This window comes from Telmatherina bonti (genome assembly GCF_933228915.1).
Source record: "Telmatherina bonti genome assembly, chromosome: 12".
Lineage (NCBI taxonomy): Eukaryota > Metazoa > Chordata > Actinopteri > Atheriniformes > Telmatherinidae > Telmatherina > Telmatherina bonti.
Genome location: NC_136610.1, coordinates 24,769,723 through 24,791,828, shown reverse-complemented (window position 1 = coordinate 24,791,828; position 22,106 = coordinate 24,769,723). Strand labels below are relative to the sequence as shown.

Here is a 22,106-nt window from a genome sequence, read left to right as displayed (position 1 = left end):
TCCCACCTTCCTGGTCACATTTGCCCATCAGTTAGATAAAAAGCTTTTAAGTTAAACACGAATAAAGTCTGGAAAAGAAAGTTAAAGCTCTTCCAACCTCATTTAATATACAGACTAAAATTAATGCACTAAAAATTTTATGACTGGTTTGATTTATGCTCCTCCTCATCATTATTCAAGATGTTTATTTTGATGCTTCGAAATTTATCCAAAGTGTGTCCTTTTTCAGCTGCTGCAAAACAAAGTTTCACCCAGCAATTTAGCCAACAGCTAATGCCAAACTGCTACTTTAAAAATATGTTCGTTTTCCACACAATTATCCTGATGATATATTTACGCAACAATCCCTCACTTGAATCACAAAGTACCTCTTATCATAACTACTTTCTGGCAGTTCATTTTAAAGAACAATAAGACAGTAATTCTTTAAAGGTACCAGCAGCATTTCAGCTACCTTTACATAGCATAGCCTCCCCTTTCATAACAAATAACAGTTGAATATATACAGTAATGTAGGGAAGGCAGTCTTCCTTGGCTGTCTAATCAACTTCTATTGTTTCTGTCTGTATCATCTTCCTCACATATAAAGTTTAGTTGTTTTTTTTTGCCATTCAGACACTGAATTAATTAAAATGAAGTAATGGGAGCTTTGAATAACAGGCTTCTGAGGTAAAGTCTTTGAACTGTTGACGACTTGATGACACTAATAAAACTGGTTTTAATATACCAGAGTTGTGAATTCTGAGTTCCATTTCAATAAATGAAAACTGTCATTGTCATTAGTATCATGCACACAATTCTAAATGTTACCATTCATGTTGCTGGGCAAAGGAGCAAAAGAATCTGAGCGTTTGATAGTGCCGCCCAGTGGTGAACCAGAGACCCTAAAAAAACAAACAAGAAAAATAAAAAAAACGATAGAAGCTATAAAATTGTCTTTACTAAAAGTATGCTTGTTTCTCTGAGCTGCTTTGAGATGAAGTCAACATGAGTATAAAATGCAAGACTGCTGAAGAATGGAGCAGATTTTCTTTTTGCCAGTATTGGACACATTTTCATAGCTTACATACAAAAACTTTATTAAATAACAGCTATAATTCTTATAAGACAAAAAGAACAATTTTATCAATCCATTTCCTTTTTATTTACTTAAATGTTTGCCACTGTAGTAAAATACGTACATGTTAGTATTTCATATCTGTACCATTTATCTTCATGAATACTTTTTAATTTCCACACACTTTTGCAGTTGAAGCTTCAGTTTCAGGAAAAATTTGTTACATTTTTTTTTTAAAACCATACAACTATTTACAAATTGAGCACAGGTACAACATAGTACAGTGCAGTATTTAAATTAAAAAATAAGTTTGAGATCTCCGGATTATGGCAGAACAAAAGGTAGACTTTGTAATTCTTTAAATCTTTGTAACAGTCTTGGTTTTCACTGGGATCCAGTTTCATTTATGGCAGCGTTGGAAAGTCTTTTCTACTGGTGTCGATGAGTCTGACTGTCCAGGTGAGCCTGGGTATTGCGCAGCATCTCCATATAACGTCTGTTATTTTCACTGAAACATAAACATATAAAAGAAATGTTGAAATAAACATAAATAAAAATATTTAACTGTCACATTTGTTCACACTAGTAGCTTTATTGAAGATAAAACATGTTTGACACGATGGACCTGATGGATAAAATCCCATGTAAGTAAACGGTTGTAATTGTGACAAATAATGCGTTCTGTACTTTGAGCAAAAGTAAATTATATCACTCACTCAGCCACAGAGCGGTCAAACATTAGGTTGCCCATGTCCATGTAGTACTGAGCAGCTGTTCGAAGGTCTGTCCACTGCTCATTTACCTGTAAAGTGACAACACTTTACCTCAAATATGCTTCCATTTTGCCATTACATGCTTTTCTTTTGTTATTCCCTCGCACAAAATATGACTTAATTTTAAACAGTTACCTGTTCTTGAATGGTGAAGCCCCACTGGTTCTGAGAATTATATGGGTCCCAGTATCCCGCCTGCCTCTTCAGCCTGATGAAATGCTTTGCTGCCTCTTCTTTCATGAAAGGAGCAGCAAACACCCCTGAACACGACAGCAGATAATTGCATAAATTATTGTGTATCATTTGAAAATGAGAAACACTGCCACTAAATTAATAAATAACAAGAAACACAGATTTTCTTCATGCTGATTTACAGACAGCATATATGGTAGATCTAGAAACAAGATCTATAATAACTTTTCTGCAAAACAAAATGCAGGAAGTAACAAAGCTGGCTCGCTGTGAGAAATCAAGGAAAACACTGAGCTAAATATTATGTTGATAAAAAATATAAAATATAGTTGAATGAAATCCACATGTATCCAAAGGCAAGATTTCAGTGAGCATTGTGACTAATAAAATGTATTATCTGCTGCTATAAAAGCATGTTTAACCTCAAGATTTAAAAACAGTTCATTTTACAGAAATCCAGCTGAGATCGTGCATGACTTACCACTCACAACGGCTAATAGGATCACAAACTTCATGTCTAGTGTTGATTACAGAAAATAGTTTAGGAGACAAATAACTCTTCAGGAATAAAGAAGAAAATGTTTTTCAGCCCTATAAAGGAACAGAGAGTGATCTTTACCTGCGGTGTGAGCAGTTAACCGTTTGTCGACTGGATGTCTTCAGAGCTCAGAATCTCTCATCTGAACGTGAAAGTAAACACACGTTTCTTTCACAGATTTTTAGCAAGAAACAAACAGGAATAAATGCATGTATGCTCAGGCTGGACCGTTCATATTAAAGTAACCACTTACCAGGTTTCAGTGCTCCAGCGTGGCACCACATAAATGCACACATACAACCACACATACACAAACAGAAAATCAGACACTGTGGCGCCTCTTCGTTGAAACAAATCAGGCTCTGAGACTCAGCTCAAAGGCTCTGCTGTGTGGACTGGTGTCAGCAAAATAAATTCTGTTTGGGCAAATCTAAATATTGGTATAAATACAACTGCACCTTCAAAACTTAAGTTTATCAACAATAGTGCACAAAATGCATTCACAAATACAGATTTTGTTTTTATTTAAACTTGAAAAATACTCTGAGAAGTATTTTACATGTCTTTGTAAAAATTACTTACACACTAAAATAAAAGTAATTTCACAGTTAACAAAACCCAACACCCAAGAATTAAAACACTAGCTAACAACTATTTGCACTACTATAAACACAATAATAGCCACACACTCGTAGCACTGAACACACACACAGATTTGCAACGCATTTATCTTGTGACACAGAAAGACATCATGATGTAATTTCCTTTCATTTCAAACTGACTTTCCAAATGACCCTGCTGTGAACCGGCTGGTTTAACACACTGAGCAGGTGTGTAAACACACATGTGCTTAGCTGAAAACACACCAGCCAAATCTCAGTAGCATTGATCATTCGGACAGTTCATCAAGAACACAGGTTAAAAAAACAAACTACTGTTGACCTCCATTACAATAATTCAGCCGCTTACATCAGCACTTCTGAAACCCTTTTTTTTTTTTTGACATTTTGAGTTGGCTACATAAATGTTTGTCCTGGTCTATGTAGGATTTAGAGCCAGCAATGCCAAGGTGGAAGGAGCCCCAAATTCACTCAAGAACAAGAGAGAGCAATTCTAAACATGTTTTTTGCAAATAACGCTGCTTGACGCAGGGAAACTAATCAGTACTATCAATGATGAGTTGACATAAATCAGGGCTCTTTGCGAACACTTTCAATAAAAAGGAAAAATGTACAAATGAAGCCACTTTACTGAGTCCTGTTTTAAGGAAACTTGCAATAGAAAATGCTTTTTTCTGGATCTCATTTTCACTGACATGAGTACATGGTCATAAATACATATTTTTGATCATCTTTCAAGATTTTGTTATGCTTATGTTCTTTTTCTGCATAGCTCACTTGGAGAAATCATGAGGAAAATGCGAAAGGAGTTTTAGGTTTAAAGGTGGAGTATGTAAGATTTTCAAATTTTTCAAAATAAATTAACTAAAAAAATAACTACAATAATTAGATAGTTTTTTTTTTAAACATGTAGGTTCCAGTCTGTTCATATTTGATGTGTTATTAAATTACAAGTTTAATTAATGACAAAGACCCTTCTTAAATGTTTGCCTATAAAAAAAAGTGCTTTTTGTTACTTGTCATTGATTAAACTTGTAATTTAATAATGCATCAAATATGGACAGTGTGGTGGAAAATACTCTGGTCTTGAGAAGTTGTAATACATCTAAGAGTCAACTGTCTTCTTACAATGAGCATTTTATTATAAACTAATACAAGCACACGCTGGGGCTTGGAACCTACATGTTCAAAAAACTATCTAATTATGATTGCAGTTATTTTTTTAGTTAATTTATTTTGAAAATATTGAAAATCTTACATACTCCACCTTTAACACATCAGTGTGTTCAAATTATTTCTTTATACGAACACTTGGTTAAATGTGGTGGCAAAATGCTATTTTCATAAATGGGTACACATTGTTATTTTACATTCACATTCATATGAATGAATGTGTGTAGTTGTGTCTATAGGACAGAATCATTTGTTGTGCTTCAACAGTACTTCCACTGGGTGGGGTCCTCACCAAGGCCGAGCGCGGGAACTCCCAGTTTGTGCAGAAGCCTTTCATCCAGCATGCCGCTTAAATGAGGATGAAATCTGTGCCTGCAAACTGAGTACAAAAAGGCTGACCTATGTTGTAAAATATAAAGTTGAGATGTTAGGATTAAAAATAACAAAATTAAACAATTTTTAGTCAAAAAAACAACAGTTTTTACTGTGCTTCTAGAGAAGGGAAATTGTTAACAACATAAGTAATGAATTATTACCCCTGAGAAGGTAATTTAAAATTGCTTTAAAATCAAAGGCTGAGACTTCAAAAACATTCAAAGTCAGTCCCAGGAGCGGTCATTTTGATTTCTTCTTACTGAGGTGCAGCATTAAGGCTCTCTTCCTTTAATGTATGAGAACTAACCTTCATGTGAATTTCTTTGTGTGATGTAATATTCACATACTTTCACAAACGCTGATGCAGCCACATAAAAGTGACCATATAAAAGCTGAAGTGGGGGCAGGAGGTAATTCACGGAGACAACAGCCAGAAGTTCAACAACAAAGAATCATTAATAATTCAAATTACTTATAAACCTAGGCATTTCTAAGTATGTGTTCAGATGTGGGGTGACATTTTTGTGCACATAAATGTATAAACCCTTCTTTGAAGTTTTAAATATTTCCCCCCTCCGCCCACACAGTGTGCTAACACTCATTTCTGTTTTGTTTATGTTTGTATGTGACTTTCTGTCTCCGTCGCCTGTAAATGTACGTCTGACCTTCTCAATAGCAAACTTCTAAGTGTGTTTCAGAGGTTTGACCTTCTGTTGGCATCTGACAACAAACTAATTTACTGGCTGTGCTGTAATAGAGATAATTGTTAAGCACGATCTAGGCTGGATGTTTATTAGAAAGACTGTGGCCTGCTTCATCAGGTGGACAACATCCTGTCACACACCTGAAAACAGCTTAGCTCAAAGTGCACTCAAACCGTTATTTGACTTTCCAAGCTGAAAACATATGTGCATTGTGTCTGAAAAGTTTATATGTTGGTGAGCACGCTGACAGAAAACAAACACACTCCCAAATGCATGTGCACACACACATACACACACTCTCACCTTTGCGTTTTTCACACATCAAAGCTAGTGACTTAAACCAGAGCTAAAACTCCATATGACCCCATTCTATCAAACACCTGAACACATTTGAACCCTGCTGGGATGGAGGGAAATATTTCAAATATTTAATTTAGAAACATGGGGTGGTGATAGCATCTTTAATAATCTACTGCTACATGGTTGAAATGTTCAAGCGTGACATTTTTTCAAGAAGAATCATGTGAGATCAGAAGACTACATCTGTCACAAATATCCTTGACTTCAGCGTTTGCTTGTTCTTTGCTGTTCACACACGTCCTCAGAATAACACACAGCATCTCGGTTTGGTTTGTTTCATGCCGTAGAAAAATACCACCGAGGTGTGGAGAGGTTAAAAAAAAAGAAAGACAAAGATAAGAAGAAGGAGCACTGTTAATTCCTCAGCATTAAATACATTAACAGAACACTTCTCATTTATAAAATATAAAGGATCAAAACTTTCCTGCTCTCTCCACACTCATGTCTCTCGCCTTTTATTCTGCATTAAAATAAAGATTCAAAGAAAAATACCACAGTCTAGATTCCTGTACTGCTTCAATTTAGTGTACAGAGACATTTTCAACTCCAACTTAGTGGTGAGGAAATAAAAACCAGTTGACATGTGCAAACCAGGCACAAAATCTACAGTTTACATCAAGTGTTTTTCTGAATCAGAGGGCTGCTTTTTATAAATCTGTCCCCCCCTCTTCCAGTAGAAAAAAAATCCAGATCAACAATCACACTGAAGAGAGATTAGTCCACCTGACCAAACACAAGCATAATCTAGGTACACACACTCTGCTGAAGAGATGAGAGAAACATCTGTACAGTTCGGCATCTTCTCTTGTTTTACATGATAATTATCAGATGTGTTTGAAGGGGGGGCTAAGCTGCGTTTCACTCTCTGTTTAAGTGCGTGTAATGCTTTCATAAAGAGTTTCATCAGTTATCAGTTTGCTGGGGGCCAGACACACTACAAGGAAGAGAGAGAGAGTGAGAGAGAGACATTTTGTTTTTGTGTTTGTTCGGTTGTAGTGTGAGGGCAAGCCTTTGCTTCAACCCCTCCCTTCAGGGGACAAAATCGTGCACAGAGTCTAGGAAGAGGCAAAACACACAATAAGAATGGAAAAATATTCCAGTGGTGCAATTTCTGCACAGGCTCACTGCATAAATCCACCACCACGCTGTATATTGTACACACAAGCTCACACACTCCACACACGAAAGTTATTGTGATGCAACTTTGAACAATATCTTTTTTATGTAATCATATTTTTGTAGTTCAAAGCCTTTTTGAAGCTTTTACAACTGTTTGATATTGTGTATCTTTCAAGTTTTTTCTGCCATTTTGCCACACTTGTCACATCCACTTGATCCTTAAATCTGTGATTTACTACAGTAGATTGTGACCAGTTTGTTTGTGGAAATTTACAAGAAAAAAAAAAATCTTATTTTATGACTGAATCATTTCATATCATGAAGCATCTGCTACCTGGTACTTTCAGCTCTTTGGACAGCTTCATGTCTGATTTAAGGGAAGGCGGCAGATATTATCATAACACTGCTGGTGTTTAGTTTGCAGTCAGTAAAGTACTTCTATATTAACACTTCCTCTTACTTTCAACACACTAGATACCAGTGGGGATATGGCAAATATTGAATTTAGAGGTTTGGTAGAACCATTACCTGGTGGTCCTCTGACGTCACAGACAGACATATAACACTGCACCAAAAGGACAAAAGGAATGGTCTGGAATAAATTTCCATGTCTGCCATTAAAAAACAGCAAGAGGCAATCAACATTACTAGACAAAACCTTAAAAAAAAACATGCTCTATTGGAAGAAGAGAAGGAAGAGAGAGCCAGGCAGTGAGAACATTTGGAGAAACATTCTGTGTTTCTCCTCATTTCCTGTTGGATCCTATTTCTGACTGAAATTATTCATGGACTGGAATAAATAGGTCACTTGGTTATGAGCCAGCTTAGCACAAAAAATGAGATAAATACAACAAAAAAATGCAGTTGATGAACATTTTTGTAAAACTAGGAAGCTGGAAATTGCAGTGTGACACATGGCACATTCATAAAAGACAGTCGACAGCTGTAGGGAGCGGAGGGATCACTGGTGATCTGTGGTTGCTTTATGGGCCAGAGACACTATTCCTGTCCTGCTCTGAGAAAAAACGGTGTGATAAATGATGAGTACCTTCCCTGTGTTTGGCCTTGTCTTTAGTTTATATGTGCAGTAACTGTTATTTCTCCTCTCATGGCAGCTAAACATTTTTTTGGTTTATTTTTTTAGTCATTTGAAAAAATGAATGATTTGAATGTGTTAAAATGGTATTTGTGTGTGTTGGTTATTTTCCAGTCCCAATGTAATTTATATATTTTAGCTTTTGAAAAAGTTTTTCTGTTTTATTTATTTTGTTTTTTAACAACTAACATGAAAATATCCATGCCAGTTGTTTAAAAAAATAAAAATAAAAGCAAGGGCAATTTTAAGCTATTTAATATAAGTGATGTGTTTATCCAGTCCAAACATGTAGGGTATACAAAGCTTACATCAAAAACGTAATTTAAAATGTAACTTGGGGTTACATCAGACTGTTTCTTGGTCAGGTGCATGGACTATAAAAATCCAGTTTATTTTGTTTACGCAATTTGGTTTTCACGCTGAATAAACTAACAAGATGTAACCAATTAGTGAAGAAACAAACAGAGAAATACACTGGACAGAGAGGTATGTGAGCTGCATTATCATTCTTCCACTCTGTTAACCATCCACTGATGCTTATTGCATCTGCAGTACAGACCTGAGATCAGTACAGCTTCTCATAATCAAACTCACTGCAATAAAACAAATGCAGGAATTTTCTTTAACACATTATACATTGGTCAACATGAGAGTTTATAAAAAAATTGGTTTCTCATAAAACAATAAATCAGTGTTAAAATATCTAAAGGGTGACCTCTCTAACCTCTGCAAGACATACCAGATATACTTCATTCACATCTTCTTGAGCATTTCCACTGAGAGTTTGTACAAAATCCCTGCAAACCACACAAAGACTTACTGGGCCAGTGATGATGCAGAGAGGCATAATGAGGGAGTGGTAGCCTTGTCGCTACACAGGTGGGCAATGGACCTGGGTTCTAAACTACAATGACCCACACTCAGCCCTTAAGCAAGGTCCTTAAGCATATAAAGCTAAATGTATAATTTGATCATTTCTGAGACCTTTTGCATCACTTATGGTAGAAACTTTGCTCGAAGTCCTGTTGTACTAAATCTGATACTTGTCTCCTGCCCCTTCATAGATACTAATGGGTATAACGATATATCGATCTGCTTCAATATATCAGTTATATGGTCGATGAGCCAAAGCGTTAAATCCAAAATTCAAACATCTCAGAAATTGATGTAATAACCATTTATCGAATGGAATTTTACTTTGAATGGAGATGATTGTGTTTAACAATCTGTGATGTTGTTGCATATTGGATCAACGGATTAGCAGCAGGCACAGACTTAATATATTAATCTTTTAGGTTTTGAGTGAAATCTCAGAATTCTGAGATTAAAGTCAAATTTCTGACTTTTTTCTCCTCAGAATTCAATATTTTTTCTTCAGTGACCCTGATACTGTTCCATACTCTTCTGAAGGCAGATCCTGAAGACTACACAACTATAATTTTTAGCTATCTTACCTTTTAAAAACTTTTCCAAACATTTATTTGTGCAGCAAATAAAGATTTAAAGTTTAAAATATTTGACTTTTCTCCCTGTTTTCAAAGTAAGCTTCAACTACTCCCTGACAATGCAGCCCACTATGATGGTCAAATGCGAGGATAAATTTCTAAATGGATTTGTTAAGTAAATAATAATAATAATAATGACCACAACCATTCCAGTTATAACTCTTTAATATTGACTGTGGTATTTTATTGAAAATGCATTTATATAATATTAAGTGTTAAAAAGAAGGCAAAAGGGAAACCCATCAAACCGGGAGCTGAGCAGAACTAAATTTCAACAGACTCAGACTAAGCAGACTGCAGGAAAGCAGAAAAAGTTGTGGTCAGGAACACCTGCTACAGGAAGAAAAACTCACAGCAACCATGCACATGGAGAGTCATGAGGGAAGAAGAGTGAGGAGAGGAGTTCAAGGAAATCACGACAGTGATTTTATGTGGTTTTATCGAGGAAACAACTTCAACTAGTCTAAAGCAAGTTTAGGTTATTTATTATTTCCTCTTGTGCCCTGAAACTGACTCTAACCAGCTTTGTCACATAAACCTGCTTCATTCACCATGTAAGTCCTGATTCTAACCTGCTGAAAGTCAATCCAGCTGATTCACAAAACCAACAGTGTAGTTTAGTTCACATCATCGCTGTGGAACCTGTGAGTCCACGTCATGTCTGTGTTTGCGCGCAGCTGCGTGTACCTGATACACGCTGCGTGAACGCGCCAATCCAAACTCCTCACTGCTGTCTGTCAGTCTGTCCATTTCCCCCACAAACTGTCCTCCTCCTCCTCCTCCTCCTCTTTGTCTCTTCCCCGCTGCGCGTTCATTCCACGGAGAGGAGAGGCAGCAGCAGCGGATCCGACACGCAGAGCCCACTGGCTGGGGGAGTTCCGTGATCTGAGCCAACATGCGGTGCCACAAGTTTTGGGGAGCATTTTCGGCTGGATTTTATATTTGGGCTGTCATCCTTTTCAAAGGTAGGTTTGAAGGAATATTGCTCTTCATTATTTTGGGGGAGTGGATAAAGATTTATTAGAAAGATATCATGTAGCAAATTCTCCATCATGTGTTATTTGGAGAAGAAGTGAGATTTGATGCAGTTTTTTTTTTTTTTTTGTAAATCTCTCATCAGTTGTGAAAGTACTTTGAAACTAATGAATTTAATCTTAACAGAGCAATAAAGCAAAAAATGTAAACCTGCTCCCTTCATCGTAAACAAAAGAGAGTTTATATATTTTATGTTAAAATGTCAGAAATGCAACTTCTTAAGGACAGAAGAGTCCCTGAATCAGTGATTCTTTGTAATTTATTAGTCACCACATGTTGGAGTGAGTGCTGGATGACCAGTGTGATTTAGAAAATCCTCTATGCTTTGTCCTTCACATAAGAAAGGTGATTTTATCAATCCATTAATCTTTTCAAACACTACAAATGTCTGTATTATGGGCATGTACAGTAAAATGTGCAATTCAGCGTTGCTTTTCAAGTGTAAAAGAGATATGCATCCCATCATCATCATCTTCATCAGCAGGAGCATCATCTGTAACATCTGGGTTGTTCGTTTAGCCATCTCAGGCACGGAAGCTTTTTTTTTAAGCTTTGCTTTCAAGCCTCCTGAGAGTGCATCCACACATTTAGTACTTTATTCCTATTAGGCACAGACTCACACCCGTCACCTTCCACCACTCTCACCTCACCTTGCTGAACTGGTCAGTGGTCTCGCTGACAGGGAGAAAATGGATGAGGAGGAGAGGTGTCAGTGACTGACAAGGACTAAAAGGGATGTTACAGATGACGTGGAAACCCAAGAGGTCACCACTGTCTGTCATTATGCTGCCTCACAAATCATTAGTGTCTAATCTACTGGTGGAGACCTTGTCAGAATTTTGCATTTGATGGAAGTGTAAGGTTTTCATCTTTCTATTTAGGGTGCAGATTTTCATGCTAGATAGATAGATAGATAGAGAGATAGAGAGATAGATAGATAGATAGATAGATAGATAGATAGATAGATAGATAGATAGATGTGCTGGACTCAGAACAGAAGCTTGTATGGGGGTACGGGGGTATACGGACTGAGAACCAGCTAGCTGCTTGTATGCACATCACTGTAGCGCTGATAAGCGGCTTTAGTCTGTCAAGTGAAACACAAAACAATTGTCAAAACAGGAGATAAAGAATATGGTTGCGTTTGTGAAGCTGAAATGTTATTCCATAACAACTCATGGTTCACACTGCCACACATGATTGCTGGACTCTTGACAGAGTTATACGCATTTACTAATTCCTCAACATCTGCAGCTGCACTTTGGATGGAATTCATTTTCAGCTCAATGACTTAAAAACTCACAAGGATTTGCAGTGAGTTTTTGTTCAAGTGTACAAACCAGAAATACAATAAGATATGAGCAAAATCAGTGACTAATGAGAGTAAAGCTGCCTGGCACAGATGCTCCAATAATTTCTGCTTGAATTCAAAACAACGCCTCATCTCCCCCAATGCTCTCTTCTGCCTGTCTGGTTTATGCTTTTGTCTCATGCAGTCTTCTGCAGTTTTTACTCCTCTTTTGTTTTTCGTGGTTGACATATAGTACACTCTTATATCAGAAACTTCTTGTGAACTGGAAATCACACATCCTTCACTTGCATTTTACTCAATAACTTTTAGTGACTAAATCGGAATCATTCATTTACTGGTGTTTAAGTGTTAGAAGATTTCATTGCCGTTAAGTTAACCCAAAGCATAAAACTGCATTTGGATGCCTCAGACTAACATAAAAACACGTAAAAAAGTTTGGTGTGCTGATAAACGTTTGGGCTTCCTTTGAGCTGTTTTAGTAGGTCATGATCAGCACAGCTGAGATGTGGAATCCGTTACCCTGCAGCAAAGGTTCTAGCTCCTGGATTAGGATTAAACATTCAGTGGTTTTAGGACCACAGATTATAAACATCTCCTATATGAATCCATCCATTCTAACTCCATTACCACAAAACACTCCTCGCTATGATCTCCGCTCACGGCTGAAGCCAGTCAAACAATGCAGGAAATGATGTGTTAATGGAGGAATCCATGGCTTGGGAGATGATTTAAACACCCCACAGAAATTAGCCATGAGTATGTGCCCATGCACTTTTTTCAGAGAGCTATTATTTGACTCTTACAGAAAAGTGTAGATAATTAAAAACCTCTTCTGCTAAACTTCTGATTTTAGCATTAGCTTTATCCCTGAGGTCTTCTTTGCTCTCAGACATCTGTCCTATTTATGCCGTCCGTTCTCTTATGCCCATATCATTACTTTTTCATTACTTCACCTTTCTCATATCCTTCTTTCTCAGTGTGAAAGCTTCAGAGAGCTCTCATCTTTTGGGAACCACCAACAGCGCGTCAAACAAATAGATCGGACCCAGTCGTCGCCTCAGTAGCTACCGTGGAAGTCACTACATGCATAGCAATTCAAGAGTACGCGTTTATATTCATCAAATTCAGGCTGGAAAAGAAAGAAACTATATTTTAATTTGGAATTAAATGTTGCCATGATTAACATTCAGTAAATCAGAATAACATAGAACATTTCCGACTTTGAAATGATCCCGTGATTGGTCGTCTTTCCTTAATATATTTTCCAGCATAGCCTCACCGTAACACATGGGAAACATTCATTTATCCTCTTGTTTAATACCAAACAAAAGCCAGAATTTGAAATGGAAAAATGGGGATGTTTTCTTAGTTAGTTTTGTTTTGTTGTGCTTTTTTGTTGGTCAGTGTTCATGTAGCGTGATGGGAAATGGAGCACATGATGAATTCATAATTTCTAAGTCCTAACTGTGTGCTTTTTTGTAACTAAACAACCATATCTGAAAGTTTTTGGCCTAGCCATTTAATTCCAACCCAAACCATGACCACTTATGAAATATATTAAAACATTAAATCTAAACATTTGCATGGGAGAGTACAGTAGAGGAGGAAAGATTTGCTTGTGTACAGTAAATCTAAACATAAAATGACTCTTCATTACTTTGGTACAGTTTTAAACTAATGTTTTCATGAATAAAAATGTTTCTAAACCTTGAACAACATCTTGCCATCCAGTTTTTCCCTTATAAATGGTCAACAGAATGATAGTGGGAAGTGAAAAGTGCGTGTCATCATGTTGGATCTGGTAAAGAGACACATCACATCAAAATGCTGATGCTTGAAAACTTGAGCTGCAACTTTGTACAGAGCAGAATTATTTCCATCAGTGTTTTTTTTTTTTAATCCCTGCCTTACTTCTTTGTTTGGTGTCCCTTAATTTGTGTTTGTAGCTAAACACGTTTTGTCAGACTCCCATCTCCTCTCCATACCAGCAGCTGTGCTTTGAAGCAAGAGGCAAACCACCTGGGTTAAGCATCTGGATGTTTCACCGCTGACCTCCTCTGACATGCCCATTCCATTTTAAAATGATTGATAGGGAAATAATGAGGCGCTGCAAACTTTAACAACGTACAGTAGATAAGACCTTAATTTAAATCACTGCACAATAACAAGGGAACAAAATTAAAGAGGAAGTATCCTGTCTTGATCCTTCTTGTGGAGGACACTGCAATCCTAAATGCCAGGCAGTTTTGTTTTTTTTTTTGTTTTTTTTTGGTGCCATGTATTTTTTGCAGCCCTTTCGGAAATAACAGAGAAAGAGTAACTTTCTTTTACCCTTAAAATCCAAGGTGTGCCATAATCCAACTGACCTCATGGCAGAACATGACAGCAAATCCACAAGCCGTAAGCCTCCGTGTGAGAGATCACTGGTTTGAGACTTATCTTGCACAAAGTTCTCAGCATTCATGTAGCTCCCCACTTCCCCTCCCACTCACAACGACTCTCTTTTCTACTGTGCTCTCACCCATGACACGTTTAGACAGCAGTTAAAACTAAATGGTTAGATAGTTTCATGCTGTGGCGTACATTTTACTGTTCATTGATGGAAATTTCCACTGTGTCGTACGAATGCTAACCCAAGAGGAAACAACAGTCTTGAGATAGCAAGTCATGCATCTCTTTACAGCAGTGGGTTGGGAAATAAGTATTTGTTAGACAGAAAACCTACTATGTTTTCTGCTGTGGCAGGATAGAAAAAGAGTGAAATAATGAACAGTTATAGTTTTGCTCTGTTCCTTTGCCAAGGTGAGTAATGAAGCATGTGTCCACTGGTGTTTGTTTGTCTGTCTGCTTGGTCATGTAATAACTATTGGCTCATATTATATCAGAACTGATGGAGAAATGTAAAAAAAACAAAAAAACAAAAAAAATAAAAGAACCTTTTAAGTTCTGGTTATAGTTTGCTCCAACAGTCTCATCTAAATCTCAGTTTCATGTCATGTGCGCATGCTGTACTTTGTTACTTTGTTACCTACACTGAGGGGCTAGTTTTTTGGTGACGTTTGTCTGTCTGATTATTTGTCCGTCTTTTAGCTACGTTACACAAAAACTACTGGGCGGATTTTCATGACTTTTTTTCTGAGTGGGTCTCGGTCTAACTCAAATAAATAATGGGAATGATCCGGATCACCATCTAGATCCAAGCATTTTCAGTATATATGTAAATAACTCCACAACTCCACAAATAGTCATGGTTCCCACCATGTTTTACAGGATACCAAAATTAGATATGGATCCAGGCAAAATGATATGATCCAGAACAGAATAAAATAGTGGATCTTTGGTATTTTCATCACTGCAAGAGAACAAATTAAGACATGACCATGCAATAAACACCACAACACAGCTCAGACACTGTGGACTCCTCATCTATGCATCGGGGATCTAATAGTGTACACATCTAAATGAATGCAGAATGTAAACAGTGTGAGGGGAAATGAGCTGCTTGGTAGATGCAGCTCATTTCTTTTTCTTCTATTTCTTCTATTCAAAATCACACCAACTTTGACGGCAGATATTTGCATCAGAAAGGCTCAGTAAAGCTTGCGATATGTAGCACTTGTGGTGTTGACTCGGCCTGCCCTCAGGGAGTGGCGTCCGTCAGTGGTGTCTTTGTGTTGCATCCATGACCCCCCCCCCCAGCCCCTCTGTCTCTGTGCATTCAGACACCAAAGTCTCTTTCTGTTCCAGGCCACATTATAATCTTGTTTTATTTGAAACTTTCTGAAATTTAAGCAGCAGGCTGTATATGATAAGATTACTCATAATCAATGACTGATTTTTCTATGTTAATGTTTAATGTGTTGTTTTAGGAATATGCCTCAAGTGAAAGAATTTCTGGCAGCATAGAAGTTGATGCTGAACTAAACTGAAGTGCAGATGTGTTTTGTTTTTTTTAAAATAGAGTTTAACATTATTTTAAAATAGAGTTTGTATTATCAAACAGCTGCCGCTGTTTGATAATACAAACAAACCAATCAGAGGAAGCTCAGCGCCACATCAGTGTGTGCTGATACACAGTAAACTGGCATGGTAACATCAGTGGACTGATAAGAGCAGTGTGTTACATAGAACATTGAAACTAAGAAGCTCCTTCGCTGTCAGCTAATATCAACATTTAAATTAAACTCCACTCTGCCTCTGTACCTAAACACAGGAGACCGATCCACAACCGAAGCATGCCAGTCCTGATTAGAAACAGTCTGTATGAAATGACAGAAATCCCCACAGAGTCAAACATGCTGGGGACATGTGATTTCAGAAAATTCTTCTTTTTTCTTTGAAAATGTAATGATGTGGTTTGTGTTTTTCCTTAGTTCAGGTTTCCTGTATTATTTTGTTGTGTTTCCTGTTTGGTTCCCTTGTTTGTTGTTTAGCTTTATTGATTTCCTGTTCATTGAGTTCACCTGGTCTTGTTTCAGTTCATTCCGTTCACCTGTTTCTTGTTTGGTTCCCCAGTGTATTTATACCCCTCAGTTTCATTTCTTGGTTGCTGGATCATTTTGTTGCACTAGTTTGTATGTTGTAGTCCCTGGATATCCTTAGTTAAAATAAATCCCTCCTTAACCTGCATTCCTGGTTGCTCATCTCTGCGTTTGGGTCCTCACCTTCTTCAACGCCACCCCATGACAGAAAAAAAGAGAAATTGAATAGTAAACCTTTGTCTGTCGTCTGTTTTGACCTATCAGTTATTTGTGCTCTATGTATGGTTTGTTGACTGCTTTGGTTTGACCAGAGATGTGTTGAACCCATTAGATCATCATGATAAATGCATCTAGTATTTTTGTTTATACTGAATAATCATAAACCAGGTTTCCATTCACTAGTGAAGAAAATCTTCTTTCATTAATCTTCTTTTATATAGTATTTTAGGGAATCAGTTCCATTAGATTGTTTGCCATCTCAGTCCAGAAACAGATGGTAGGTAAGTAAGTCATTTCAAGACATGATCATAAATTTATTTTTGTTCCTTCCACATGTGAAACGGAGTAAGAAATGCTTTGAGTAGAACTCAGATCTGTGCTGTGAAAATGTTTGTGTTTGAATCTCTGCTGTCTTTTCCTATACCTAACTTACAACATGTCCAAAATTCACTGACTGAACTGAGATTTATGAAGGGACCTGGATAAACTTGTCATTTAAAGTGAAAAACCTTAAAACAGGTTTTAAGTCTGGTATTTTATTTATGTGTCTGGTATTTTATGACACACTATTTGTTTTCACATGGATAATGTTGCTACGTCTTGACCTAAACATGTCTCGTGCCATTTATTTTAATCATCCAATCTCAGTCAGTCTTGGTGTGAAGAAGAAAAAAAAAATAAATAAAAAAATAATATATATATATATCTAAAGCAAATTATGCCAATTTTAATATATTTCCTGCTGGATTTTAGGACTTCTTGAATAATAGTTTTAATAAATTTGCAGCTTTTGAACTTCTCAAATGCATACATTTAATTTTTAGCTCTACTAACCACTTGCACTCCCATGTTGCATGTGCATTCAGTATTGGAAGTCTGCTGACATCACTTCTGGATCTCCAAAGTGTAAGAAAGGTCTCATCTTGGAATGGATTACTTCATTTATTTAAGTGTGGAAGATTACCTTGGTGGAAAGAGGGTCAGGAACAAATCCACTATCATTTTTTTGCATCGTGTGTGAATGGGTTCAGCTGAATACTTCAGGGACACAAAAACACCCCGATGTCTGAGGTGATCATTTAGTGTTGTGCCAAAAATAGCAACCCTGTGTTTTGGGGTGTGTGTATTTGTTCTATATCTATGATGAGTAGTGTGAGAGAAAAAGTGAGGAGGAAATTGTCCCTCTGGCTTTTTATGTGTGTGTGGATAGCCATCTGATGAGTGTGTTTGGAAACCTCATCTGAATGCATTGACCCAGTAAAAGTAGTCAAATAGGCCAGAACTGAGTAGCTGAATTTCTCAGTATATAGTCATATGTGACTGTGATGCAGAGAATACTGATGTGCTCAGATGAAACCTAGTGTCCCAGTTTTGGCTGAGGAGATGAAACAGATCCGTTTGGGATGGTCACCTTTTACTTATTATTTGAACTTTGTGTAAAGAGACTTCCTGTTTTAGATGATGCAAGCCCACTGTTATCAGAATGAAAGACGTTCACAATAATAAGGACTTTTGTTTGTTTCCTTACAACCTAATCAGCTGTAGAATGTGAAAAATTTAGCAAACAGGAAGACAAAATCTGAAAAAGCTAATACAAAAAAAAGACAAGAGGAGGACAATAATTTTTCATGAGATTTAGAAAGGCTTGTTAAAAAGAAAAGACACTAAAAGATGGGGATAAGTGCAGTGATAATATAATGAACAACGACTTTGGAGTTGAGTAGAGAACAGTGGTGGGAGGCAATAAAGGCGGCGAGGTAAGAATTCAGATGAGAGATGGAACGCTTAAAAGGGAGTGAAGGACGGAGGAAGGATGGAAACAATCTACTGCTGATTTTCCCCTTTATTTGTGCATCTGCCAGCCAAACGACCATATATGGGAATCAAAGCCAATTCAGCAGTGAGTGAATCACACAGAGGGGCAACTGTGCAAATGATGAGATTAACAACATGTAAACGTATGATACAAAAATATGATCTACGATGTAGAAGTGTATGTAAAACTGTAAAGATTTTGAAAACTTGAAAATACTTTAAACTATATTTTACTTTGGAATACTTTTAAAGTATTCAGTACTTTTATATTTGTTTAAAAAAGTGTGGATTCTGGTAAGTCGTATATCCCTTAAAAGTTCTTATTTCTACAAAAAACTTGACTAGAGGTCTACATCATGACTTTCTAAAAAGGTCCCAATGTGCTGATTGGTGTATAATGATTGTTACTTAAGGTTTTTATTTATAGTTTATTTTCTTCTTTGCTCTGCAGCCGACTGCAGTCTGTGATATGATATAGTTTTCAACTCTCTTGGGCTTTGTTCACATCAATACATGGAGGTATTTTAACAACTACAGATTTTTTTAATGCGCTTCCACATATTGTCCACACTCAAATGCAATTTTCACCCACTGAAACTGCAATTTGGGAAATGTCTTTTGGATAAAGATTTTTACATACTGCTGGTTTAATATTAGAAAATGTGCAATTCTCCCCTTTGTTTACATCACACGATCTGACTTAGTTATAATAGTCAGATCGTAATAATTCTAACATTGCTTACAGGACCTTCTACATGTTTGCACACAAATGCTAAGTTAACTCTGTCATTACACAGTGTTATGGAATGGTGGTTCCTGAACGCATCATACAGCACACTACTACATGAAAAACACTTCACCCACACAGAACCCAAAGCTAACATGCCTAATTTGACAAGACCTTGTGGGATGGCTTTAAGTTGTGCTGAACAACAGGAAGAGAATGTATCTAATGTCCAAGAAATCACAGATGTCTATGCAGTGAAGGGTAGAAAAATTTTATAAGATGATCTTTCAGTCTTGTCAGAAAACACCTTTAAATACTGGATTTTAAACATAATTTGGAAAGAGTTGAATAAGATTGGTTTACTATGAGGCAGGGTACACCGTAGACAGGTCGCCAGTCCATCATGGGGCAACCCATCACACTCACTCCTATAGGGACAATTTAGAGTAACCAGTTAACCTAACATGCATGTCTTTGGATGATGGTAGGAAGTATCTGGGAAGCAACCACAAATACACTGGAAAACATACAAACTCTACACAGAAGGACCACTGTTTGAGCCTCCCTCCCCAGCCGAGGATCAAACCAAAAACCTTCTTGCTGTGAGGGCACCTTGCTAACCACCAGGCCACAGTAGTGAGAGTTGCTTTTAAATGTATTCTTCTTCCACTGGTGTTACTGATGGGCAGCTGGGAGGGCTAATGGGCCCACAGTAGTTCACCTCTGTTGCCATTCTGAGGGCTTGAACATGGTTTCTCCAGACCCAAGCCCACCTCTGTTAGCTACCATTACATAGGTGGGCTTGAGGGAGAAACTGGTAGTGCTGATGGATAATTCCTGGTTTATTTCCAGTGTGGAAACACTATCAGATGCGTAATTTTTCTGATTTTTGTGTACAAAATATTTAACATCTGGTGCTGAACAACTTTAAGAACAGATGTTTGAGCGAGAAGGAGACACATGCATGAACTCAAGTCTTGTCATTAGAAATCACGACTTCAAAATTCATGCTGTCCAAATTGACATTTTTTTCATCCGTTGTGCCTTTCCCAGTAGTCACAAGGCAAGTGGCAGGATACACCTCGGACAGGTTGCCAGTCCAGCGAAAAACTTTACTGTACATTTCAGATATTTTCATTTCCTCTCCAGTTCTTTTCACAGTGATCTGTGAGATAGTGTTTATATAGAAAAATCTTTTTTTTAAATGTTGCTGTTCATAAAATACATCATTGATTTTTGTCTGATATCAAATAAGATGTTATGAGCTATAAAAATCTGAAAATTTTTTATTGTCTTCAGTTATGATGCCTTCAAGGACCAATCAGATACTTGACCAGAGAGGAACAAAAACTTCAATTTATTCTGAAGTGAAGACAAATACAGACAATATCTAAAGTCACAATCCCACCAAGCACCAGCCATCCATGGATGTTGTTTTATGGCTGAATCAGGTCAGTTTGTTGAAACCTTTGTGTAGTCCAACATAAAATTTGTAATTTGGGTGTGTTCAGACCACATGTAGACCACAGTTAAGCTTTTGGGCAAAGTCTGATCAATGTGCTTTGAATACTGTCTGCTGCAGGTACTAACTGCTTATTATGACCACATACAGATCATTTGGGCTGCAGACTGAAAAGATATCCTTAACCTGTTTATGACAGTAACTTGGAATAACATAAGAAATAAGATCAATAAGATTTAATGATATGTACAATTTTCACACATTATCTATGAAGCTACTAACATATTCCAGTCATTTGGATCATACCTGAGAATCACATTCCTGTTTTGATCACAAATCGAAGCCGTCAGATCTCCTTAAATAAACTAAACGATTCACCTAATGATCAAAATCACACTGCACTATCTAGCTTTTTAGTGGCCCATGCTGTAATGCATTATTTTACTCTATGGAAGGAAAATAAGATCAATCATTCTTTTAGATGTTTAGGTTTGAAACAATGGAACAAGAAGAATTCTCTCTCTGGAGCACGTTATTATCTTGACCTCGATAAAAGGACAAGATTGAACAAAAAGATAAAAAGAGACAGTGCTAAACGATCTGTAAATCTGCCACTTCTTCTGCCTCCTTTTACAACCTCCAGCGATTCGCTCTGCATCGCTTTTTTAAAGTCGCCTCTCTTTGTATCTGGAAACAGATGTCTTCATGCCAACATGTAATATCTCCTTAATTGGAAAGTTGATTAAAGAAATGAAGCAAACAAACAGACTCATGGATTTCTCCTTTAGTCTGCACACAGTTTGTGAATTAAAGTTTGCTTTGTGGTTTCTCATGTGATTATTTAATTCCCACTGAATGTGAATTTATGAGACAACAGCATCAGAGATGAGCTTTCAGTTCTCCTTCACTGACTTTATTAGTTTAGTTATCTTCACTTGGCCCTCAGTTCAAATTTGACTGTATTAAAAACACAACAGAGACACAGGAGGGATGTTGCATGGCAGCTGCAGATGAGGCAGTGATTTCAATTTGTGGGTTTGTGTCTATACTAGTTTTATTGTGTATATATGGGCAGATTTATGACTTTGCTCTTCTGTCTGTTACAGAACCCACAACAGAAACAGTCTTTTGCGCATTTGCCTTGTTCATCCAAACATGTTTACAGTGAGAAAGACCAAGACCATAATTTGATTTGTGCATGCGTTTATGTTCAGTTTCATGAATATGGCTTCAGAGCAGCAATGGAGGGAGTTTTGCTGTGTTGAGAAGCTTCACTAAGCTCCTCTCTGCCTCTGACCTCAGGCCCAGTTCTGCCATCACTCTCCTCATTACAGCCTTAATGGGCCATGCAGCACCATGCAGGCCAAAGGCATATGCCTATCCTCTTTGCAGCACTACAGTGTTTTGTTTTTATCATATTAATTATCACATTATTTTCTCATCATCCTAATTATTTTATTCTCTTTTTTCATTTTCCTGATTCGCTGATTCTCGGGATCCCCATTTCCCAGTAAATTGACCCATTACGCGGTTTAGCAGATGT

The 22,106-nt window shown here is 37.1% G+C and overlaps 2 protein-coding genes across 2 annotated transcripts in view; one reads left to right on the top strand and one right to left on the bottom strand.

Annotated features, from left to right (window-relative positions):
* Positions 1–1,486: 1,486 nt before the first annotated feature.
* On the bottom strand, positions 1,487–2,537 carry LOC306763323 (uncharacterized protein C3orf85-like; the record flags this gene model as incomplete). The annotated part of the gene is made up of 4 exons (XM_079250109.1): positions 1,487–1,565; positions 1,774–1,859; positions 1,966–2,090; positions 2,504–2,537. The coding sequence occupies 4 exons, from the start codon at positions 2,535–2,537 to the stop codon at positions 1,487–1,489; spliced, it is 324 nt and encodes a 107-aa protein (XP_079106235.1).
* Positions 2,538–10,407: 7,870 nt separating this feature from the next.
* The window catches only part of LOC306763116 (neuronal acetylcholine receptor subunit alpha-7-like), a gene marked incomplete at both ends in the record, with an annotated part of 33,022 nt that continues 21,323 nt past the window's right edge, over positions 10,408–22,106 (top strand). The window contains one exon of the mRNA XM_079249825.1: positions 10,408–10,477. Within this exon, the coding sequence (XP_079105951.1) occupies positions 10,408–10,477 (70 nt within the window). The remainder of the gene's footprint in view (positions 10,478–22,106) is intronic.